The 10,013-nt window shown below is 37.4% G+C and overlaps 2 protein-coding genes across 6 annotated transcripts in view; one reads left to right on the top strand and one right to left on the bottom strand.

The window, feature by feature from the left end:
* Positions 1 to 2,373: 2,373 nt before the first annotated feature.
* Positions 2,374 to 3,953, bottom strand: LOC118734980 (putative nuclease HARBI1). Its single transcript, XM_036464573.1, has 3 exons — positions 3,518 to 3,953; positions 3,022 to 3,463; positions 2,374 to 2,950 (listed from the first exon to the last, which is right to left on the bottom strand). Exons 1-3 carry the CDS (start codon positions 3,628 to 3,630, stop codon positions 2,930 to 2,932), a joined length of 576 nt encoding a protein of 191 aa, XP_036320466.1. The 5' UTR covers positions 3,631 to 3,953; the 3' UTR covers positions 2,374 to 2,929.
* A 2,514-nt stretch (positions 3,954 to 6,467) lies between these two features.
* Positions 6,468 to 10,013, top strand: part of LOC118734981 (profilin) — a gene marked incomplete at its 3' end in the record, with an annotated part of 99,653 nt that continues 96,107 nt past the window's right edge. The window contains 2 exon segments of one of the 5 annotated variants that reach the window (XM_036464574.1): positions 6,468 to 6,572; positions 7,650 to 7,898. In XM_036464574.1, the coding sequence (XP_036320467.1) occupies positions 7,788 to 7,898 (111 nt within the window). 5 annotated transcript variants of the gene reach the window in all.

Raw genomic sequence — 10,013 nt, 5'->3', positions numbered from 1 at the left:
ACTAATTCAGCAAGCAGCTGTCAGCTGTTTTTTGGTGGTTGCCACAAGTATATGTATGTATATTGCATTTCTGTAGAACAATGATTCGCACCCATTTTAAAATTGCCACCAACTATACTGTAGAGCTTCTAGGACAGATTCACTATATTCTTCAAATTTATTTCGTTGCGCGAATAACCGTTCTATCAAATGCTGCACAGTTGGAGAATTTCAAGAACTTCTTCACGGATATAACACTTATTTATTTATTTTTTTTGTTCTTTAGGTTATTAAAAGCGGCAAACTACCCACAAACCATAATCTTAGCAGATGAATGTGCCTGAAAATCGTAAACGTGAATTGTTGGTGAAAATGTTGGACCAAAAAGCTTCAATAAAAAAATAAAAATTTTGGGCGAGACGAAGTTCGCCGGGTCTGCTAGTTAAAAATAAGTGTGAGTACCGGTCTTGAAATTAGACACATTGTTTAGAGAATTTCATGTAGTTTTTGAGCTTATCATCTCTCTTCGCGCCACTTTGCAAAAATATGTAATTTGTGATATGCTTAATTTTTCAATTAAAAGAAAAGAATTAAGAGAAAAGAAATTTTTCGAACAATGAAAAATCACACCAAATATTGGAGAAAAGTAAATATTAACACCAATGCAATTTTTAAGTATAATCTTTCCTTTTCTGAGAGTGGAAACCAGAAAACAAAAATTATCCAAAATTCCATCACATTTAATGATTGGTCCCACATTTTTAACTTGTTGTAGCTGTTATAGTGCTCCAATCTTATCTATATTTTATAATTAGTGTTTTCTAATAAAATAGAGGTTTAAAAGTAAATGTTATCGAAATCGGATACGAGTTAATCAGCCTTATTATGTATCTCGAAGCGAACGTTCGTTTCGTCTGCCAGACGTTTCGTTCGTGCGTTGGTAGTATGTAAGTCGAAATCGTCTGGCAGCACGAAAACAGCTGATCGTTACGTAGTTGTTCGTCTAGTTTGGAATTTTTTAACGCGAATAGGAGACGAAAGTGAGACGACAATCGTTGAAAACAGACGAAAGGTTATTAGTGATTGTTAAGATGGAGGGTTCTGCCAGAAAAAGTAAGAAGATAAAAAAATATAACTTGATTTAAGAAAATATATTAATATTTATGCTTGCAGCGTTGAAAAAAACTACAACCACACAATTTGAGGTATTAGTTAAAGAAATGGAGAGAAATCCTGACCTGGCCAGAGGTGTTGCAGTGTTTGGTTCTGATCGAGGAAGGGTAGAGGAGCGGTGGGAGGAAATTATGAGGAAAATTAATTCTTCTTCTTAACCTACAAGAACGGCCGTCGAATGGAAGAAACTAAGCATATGTACATACATTGTATGTCGTAGATAAATGTTTTCACACTATTTCCATTTTACTGACATTGAATTCTATTTTTTTTTCAAGATATGGGCTGACTTGAAAAGCCGGACAAAAAAGAAGATTGCCGAAAATACACGGAGCCTTACTGCTACCGGTGGGGGCCCATTCCGCCACTCTCCGCTTTCCGAAATGGAGCAGACCATAGACAGCCTTGTTTTTATTTCAAGGTCAGCGGCACCGAGCGGCAGAGTTTTCGGCATTCCTTCGACGGCGACTTCAAACGCATCCAGACATTCGTCGATTGAGGAAATGCCTCCTTTACTTGTGCCAGAATCGCCGACACTAGATGAACGAAGGCAACCAACAACCCTTCAGTCCCCTATAAGGCACAACCAACCACCACCAGTGGGAGTAGTGACTCCCACTATACAGACAACCCGCCCTACACCAACGCACACGTTACGTTCCACAAATAGGAAGCGCACCTTCCAAGAGACACTGGCTGAATCTGCCAAAATCCAAGCCGAAGCCGCTAAAGTGCAGGCTGAGGCTGCAAAAAAAATGGCAGAGGCATCAATGCTGCAGGTGGAAGCCACAAATAAATTAACTGCTGCAGTGGAACGCCAATCTGCAACTTTTGAAAAATTTTTGGAATACTTCCACAACTAATTTGCATAGTGATTGTATTGAAGTGATATTTTGTCTTTTTTTTGTGTAAATATTTTTTAGATTTAAATGTGAATTAATGTTTTGTTGCATTTTTTTAGTATTTATGTAGGTTTAAGACTGAAAAGATACTTTGTTTTTTTGTGTAAATATTTTTTATATTTAAGTGTGAATTAATATTTTGTTGCATTTTTTTAGTATTTATGTAGATTTAAGATTTAAGACTGAAAAGATATTTTTTTTTTTGTGTAAAAATTTTTTAAATTTAAGTGAATTAATATTTTGTTGCATTTTTTTAGTATTTATGTAGATTTAAGATTTAAGACTGAAAATATATTTTGTTGAATTTGTATATAAATATTTTATTAGTTTTAAGACATAAATGAATTTTGCTAGTGTACCTGAAATCTAGACACACATACTTTATAATAAAACTGCGTTTATAACAAACTCTCTGCTATTCTCATTCTAATAAGGGCAGCTGTATTCGAAATGTTACTGTTTTCAAGTTCTTCTTCGTAACTAACAAGATTCTCCATATCTGGGATCTCCAATGGAATTTGATGTTTGAAAAATATACAAACGTTATGAATAGCACAGCACACATTTACAATTTGTGTTACTTTTTCCGGTGAATAATGTAGTCCTCTCGAGCCAATTATACATCGAAATCGGTTTTTCAAAACACCGAAACATCTCTCAATTACATTACGAGCTTTCGAGTGCTTTGTGTTGTAATTTCTTTGAATTCCATCGGCTGCGCTTCTGAATGGCGTCATCAAGTATGGCTGCAAGGGGTAACCAGAATTTACCTTTTTAAGTTTTAAAACTTACCAAGTAGCCATGTGTTGGTTTTCCCATTGTTATAATCAGATTTTAGCTCCTGCTCTGCGACACTCACATTCCAAACAAATGAGTCATGATTCGCCCCTGGATGCCTAGCGTCAACAAATGTAATGACCATGTTGTGTATATGTATACTTGTAAAGATAGTATATCATTAACCTACCGCCATTACATTAACACTGTAAAAACCCTTGCGGTTGAGGTATAGATGGTGGTTGTCACTTCCTGGCGCCTTAATACGAACGTGTGTTCCATCAACACAACCAATGACCCCAGGTATTCCGTATTTCTCAAAGAAATATTCTTTAACAGCATTTTCCTCATCGTTGTTTCTCCTAAAATTCACCCATTTCTGGCAAAAGTGGTCCTCAAAAATATTTAGGCACTCCTTAATCACTTTGGCTGCAGTTGACTGCCCCATCGACGAAATATTTTTGTTACCAACAGATTTTTGGTAACTGCCGGTGGCCAGAAATCTTAAAAAAGTCGCGAGTTTCAGCTGGTGCGATAGGTGGGTGCTTCTATGTGATGGAGCCATATGCTCTTGTAATTCATTTAAAATGTACTGGAATATTTCCTTGTTGATTCGGAAATTTGCAACAAATCTAAAAAAGAATACATTGTAGCATACAAAAATTATTGGCTAATCTTGAACTTACTCAGTCTCAGGTAGTTCCATTACATTGGTGTGGTCTCGCAATCTCCTCCTCTGTATCCGCCTTTCCCTTTCTTCAGATTCCTCGGCGTCCATTAGCGCTATAGCAGCATACATTTTTTAAAATAGATTTTCCTTATATTCTTTCCGCAACACAACCAAAACACTTTTAAGCAAAACCAAAATGTAAACAATTCCGATGTTGCCCATTTAAAATAAAAAGCATTGAAATAAGCTGAAAATATTAGAAATCTAAGAAAAAATCTTTGAAAGTACATCAAAATTACATCCGGCAACATCATTCAACGTAACCGAGACGATAGCAACGTAATCGACGTAAAGGCAAGACGAAGACGAACGACAGAGTTACAAACTTGCAATCCGTGACGATATCGCCTACAGACGAATCGTTCGTGCGGCCTAACGTTCGAGATACAGAATAAGGCTGAATGTTTCTGCCCACAAGAGTAGAGGGGATGGCAATTACCTCACCTTTGCCAAATTTCATAATATCCTATTTCTCAGCAAAATTAGAGCACATGTCAAGTTTTAGCGAAATTAGCAAGTTAACTATTATTTCCACCTGGCTCCATATGGTCGGAGCTCTGAGCATCGTCCTGCGCGGATAACAATTCTGTACAAAAAAAGTAAACAAAGCCGAATTGGATGTTAAAAGAAAATATTAGAAGAGCCTATTTTCTAAATTTCTATATTTCCTTCAGAAGTTTATACCTGTGTCTTTATAGCGCACTCGCTGAAACTGTATTCAAAAGTAACAAAATTGCTGCTTTAATTCGAAATTTCTTTAATAATAAATTTGCACGGTTCACCGAAATGGAAGGGAGCAATAATTCAAATTTATTAAAATAATAATTATAATTCAAAACGGACGGTATAAAAAAAAACTTATTTTCGCTTCGAGTCAAATGAATGATGTGCTTATACGTGTTTTCAAACCGATTTGAAGAAGAAAAACCGGATTTGAAAGCAAATTCGAGTCAATACACTTTTGAATTTCTGATCGTATTGAAATTTGGTTTACGCATAAGTTTTGAATCACTGCAAACTGGATCAAAACGCTTCATGTGTCGGTATAAAAAAGGGAAATGTTTAATTGTGTTTTAGGCGTAGTACGATGAATTTTGTCAATAATGTGGGAATAGGGCTGTCAACATGAAAAGTTTGAAAAAGGGTTATTTTTGTGGAAGTATAGTGAATTTCAGTGCAGTTAAAGTTTCTGAGGCATCGTTTCCTTTCAGGTCAGAATTGTAAAAATCGACGAAATAGCGGTGTGTCGGACGCGTCACCTTTGTTCCCTGCATTGTGAATCACTGCCAATTGTAGAGCGCGCTCCCGACACAGCGGAACAATGAATAACAGCCCTATTCGCGTGCACTGACATAACTCGCCGCTATAACTATTGTCATGTTTATAATCAATTGTCACGTTTAGGTATGCAGAGGGCAATTTGAAAACTCCAACGGTGACAATTGCTATTATATTTGTGATGACCTATTGCGTACATGACAACGCTAAAACATATGTTAATGCTTTCAGTTTTATTAATTTTGCAGAAAAAAGTTGAAAAATTTTACTAAATGAAAACTGTGAAACCATTTTATTTGCCTAAATACGTGTGTTAAAAAGTTATTATTTGCATATTCATGGAGGAAATAACTATTGTACGCAGCTAGTATTGTCGAGCAAGATGAAATTATACAGAGAAGAAGACTTTTGAGAAAACTCCGAGACAGCAGTTTTTTTGGACGTTTGCAATTCGGGGTGGTCTTCACAAAACTGCAGCTGCTGTTGTGTGGTGCATTCATATTTTCACCTGTTATTACACGAATTCATAATAAAATTAAATAAATTTTCCTATTATAAAATTACTCACTTTTCCGGCATTTCGTAATCCATTTCTGCGGTGTATTTTATTTAAAAGAAATCCCGTCTGTTGCAGTGGCGGTCAAAAAGAACAATTAAAATGTAAACAAGGAACAGCTGTTTCACTATAGAGAAACTTTCGTCGCAGTTGGCAAATAAAACGAGCTTTTCGCTTGTCATTATCGAATGTGCATACCTATGACAACAGGTGATGACACGATAATAACAATTGACGAGTGTGACCACACGCGAATAGGGCTTTAAATGTGCACTTTATAAAACGGACTGTAAAGATACCGTTCAATAAGGCCCTGTCTCCACAGGAAAACACTGATGTCGTGAAAACTATGTCCCAAAATATATTTCCAATGGAGACCGCCTATTTCTCATGTGCTGCAATATATGTCAGCGCTTATTGCTTGACATCTATTGCAGGCAATTCGATAGTTTGACAGCCATATTTTCATTTGAAAGAAAGCGTGCTGATGGTAACATCGATGAAATTTTTATATTAAATCAAAATAAAAGTCTGTTCCTTATTGGATTATTTATGATTACGTTTTAGGAAATTATTCAGCAAGTTTTTTAAAGATTTAAATGTTTTTAAACACCGAAATTGAGAGAATGTTGTCTGGTGGCGTCATGCGGCAAATGCTTATTTCAAGACATCAAAGTGCCCACACACAAAAACTTGCAATCACATTGCTCGTCAAAATGACAGTTGGTAGGCCATCGATGTTTGCCTGTGGAGTTCTGCGGTAAGGAATATTTATATTTTACCCAGTGATGGAAAATTTTGTATACTATTCCCCGATTGCAAATACTAATAAGATATATTCATTTCACTTTTTGAATAAACCCACAAAATCCCTTTCTGATTTCTTTTGTCCTAATATTCGGCTTTGTTTACTTCTCTTCTATTTCTAGAAATGGCGTCTCCGTCGAGAATGCGCAGTCTTGCATTTATCTATCTTGACTATACTCCACGTGTGGCCGGCCGGTTACACGAAAACTAAAGTGGAATACACTACGATATGGCAGCACCATTTGCCGAATATTCCTTGCCGACGTCAAAAGAAACCCGAAGGCATGCGTCAGATTAGAAATCATTTGCAATCGTACTAGTTGGAGCGGGTTTGGAATATTTTCTTCGTGATCTTTGTTTAACATATTTGGTAAATAAAATAAATGAGTAAATAGCAGTTTACCTTTTGCGATGTCCCTAGTTTTGAGGTTATTTGTTGAGTTCAATGTGATTAGGGATAAAGTCAAATGCGGTACATTAGTTTCTAGTTATATATATATATATATATATATATATATATGTGTGTGTGTATGTATATGTATGTATGTACATATATATGAAGACTTCAAATGAAGCTGCAGAATAAGTGCTGTTGAAACATTTACACCCTTAATTCATGAAAAGTAAAGAACCTACATACACATATGCTTTATAAATCGAAAATATGTATTAAAAATTCACTTCATAAGCTTTTAAAATCTAGGTTCTTTATTTGCTACGAATAAAGCCATTTATGGTAGTTTTCAGCGACTATCAAATATAAAGAAATTGTATAATTTACCGAAAAAAAATTTGAATACACGAACTAAATTTGCTCAATTTAGTCCAGAATATCTAGGGTGCTGCGAAACTTGAGAAAGAAAATTAGCGCTGTGCTGACTCACCAGATGAGTTAATTTCCTTTCTGCTCACTCTGTTCCATTCGTGGAATGAATTGAGTTGAGTGAAACGATACGATGACACTTCGGTCGTGGGTTTTCGTTTGTCCACAACGATGGCACCATCACCAAATTGAAAATTTTCATTCAATTTTGTTAGTATTCACTCGCCTGAAGGTTACATTTGTTTGAGCCTGAAAAGGCTGGAGTTCAGCAGGAAATTGGAGGCTCGATATTTGGCCGACAGGTTGTTCCGAGATGTTTCATATAATTATATTTACTCAAATTAATGAAATAATTATACCATGGTATCAATATCGTGCATGAAAAGAAAACGGATATTAATAAAAATAAAGATATTCAATAACCGACAAAGCTTTTATAAATAGAGCACTTTGTGTTTTGTGATTCATACTCTATGTACACCTCAGTAGCATTTATATAAAAATAATCCCTTTTATGGACAAGAATAAATATATATGTATGCGCGTACGTGAATATTATTTATTTTTTGTTTTATATATGTAGATCAAAAATTTATTGATACTAGCAGATATTAATAATTACAGGTAAGGCTAACGTTGAGTATCGCAACAGAAGAATTAAATTGGTACCGTGCTAGTTTATTTTTTGCGAGAAAGTGACGCAAACGACCTTTTGTTGAAAATAAAATAGATACCACTACAGTAAACAACAAAAATACTAAAATGAGCTGGCAAGATTATGTGGACAACCAACTACTGGCCTCGCACTGTGTAACAAAGGCTTGTATTGCTGGACATGATGGCAACATCTGGGCTCAATCCAAGGGATTTGAGGTAAGTTTTTAAACCCAAATAGTTTGAGTTTCCTAACTTGTGTATAATGTCGTTAAATTTTTGAAGTGTACATTAACTTTACTTTGTCCTCAAGGGTGTGACCGGTTAGAAAGCAGGGTGTTAAAATGTAGAGAGGAAAACTGAGATACACACCGAAATATTTAATCGTATAACATGAGTAACGACTCATCGGATAAAACACCCTTGTTGAGTTTATTTTTGTTCCTTGCATACAGTATTGCTACATACACATTTTTTTCTTACCAAAATCAACCAAAACTACCAAAATTTTTTTCAGTAATATTTTTCTACAATGTCAAATTTATTAAAAAATGTAGATAACTTAATATTTAGTAAAACTAAAGGCTGAGATTTCCAATAATGCACCATTTCCTATTTCAGGCAAAGTAAAGGGAATTTGTTAACGAAATTCGCAGGGAGTGTTGAGGAAGTGCTCAATGACCGATATCTTTTAACATTTTGTGTAGCAATGATTACAGTTTTAAAGTTATTTGTTAAAATTTCCTCATTCACACATTTTTTATATAAACACTGCATCAATTACTTTTCGTTAATATATCATTTTTTCCTCATAAACAAATGAATGCACATCGTTTTTTTACTAAATATTTTTATTTATTTATTTCAGTCTTGGAATACAAAATATTCTTACAGACTACACCACTAACACTAAGTGCTACCAAATTTAAAAATTTAAACTAATGTTAAATACATTAAGTTCAAGGTGTGCTTTAAATAAGTTTCTATTCGCAAACAATCTGTAATAGGGAATTTGCATGAGTCGATTTTTCAGGCAACTTTTAGTTGAAAGCAACAATCATGATAAAAACATTACATTCCCACGACAACCGGTTCTACGTACCGGAATGACTTGGGTTTCACCCGACCAAGGGCTGTTGTTTCGGCGATCTAACCCCGTTTAGGTCGGCGAAGTATCTTAGAAGTTGTCCGTCCATAGGGCTACATTCACTACGCATTCTCCTACTCAGGGCTGGCATCGAGTCAAACCCTGGGCCAGAAACATACACCTGCTGTGTATGCCGAAGACGATTACACCACAACTCCACCTCAGTCAAGTGTAATGCCTGCGAGGGGTGGAGTCACCTCAGGGTCTGCTCGGGACTACGGAAACACAGACAGTGGGCCACGTCGTACGTGGCCCCCTGTTGCTCAAATAGAGCTGCCTCCACGGCAAACCATAGTCCGCCCGTGCAGCCCCACACACTCACACAGCAGCCACACACAGTCACCACACACTCACACAGCAGCCACACACAGTCACCACAACACAACAGCAAAATAACACCACAGACCGTACCACAGCCACTACAGACCGCATAACACACACAACCGCACCACCACCCACACGCCGCCGCCAACAACTCCTGGTTCCCCCTACAATCTGCACTGTATGTCAGACCAGGATATTCCGTAATGTGACATCAGTCAAGTGCAACACCTGCCTTGGCTGGTGCCAGTTTAGGGCATGCTCAGGTCTGCGTACCACGCGAGATTGGACGGGGAACTTCGAGGGCCCGTGTTGCGCTGCTCGGTCGCAGTCTCCAATTGCGACGCCCCCCACCACCACCACAGGGCGGCAATCACCTCAGCAGCACACACAGCCAACGGCGGCAAGAACATACACCTCACTCACACCCCACATCACGACACGTCTCCCGAACCACATGAAGCTCCTTCAATTCAACTGTAACGGGCTACAGAGCAAGATTGAGGAGATAACCGTCTTCATGTGTCGGCATGGTATATTAATAGCTGCGGTCCAAGAGACGAAGTTGCACAGCAATTCAACTTTGTTGAATTGCGCCGGGTACAACGTGCACCGTCGAGATCGCGAGCGAGATAATGGTGGTGGCTTAGCGTTCATCACGCACCACACCGTGCAGTATCGTCTTATCGAAGCAGACATCGACCGCAGGGATACCACCCTAGATGTCAGGGCATCGCTATCCGGTCAGGCGATGTCGAGCTCGAAATATTTAACATATACATACCCCCTGTCACCTGCTGCCCGGCAGGATATCACCCTGATATAGGTGCGCTCCTCAGAGGTGAAAACCGTATGGTAGTAGGTGA

This window comes from Rhagoletis pomonella, unplaced genomic scaffold (assembly GCF_013731165.1).
Source record: "Rhagoletis pomonella isolate Grant_MI unplaced genomic scaffold, Rhpom_1.0 Rhpom_scaffold_00003, whole genome shotgun sequence".
NCBI classification, from domain to species: domain Eukaryota; kingdom Metazoa; phylum Arthropoda; class Insecta; order Diptera; family Tephritidae; genus Rhagoletis; species Rhagoletis pomonella.
This window is presented reverse-complemented; position numbering and strand designations above follow the sequence as displayed.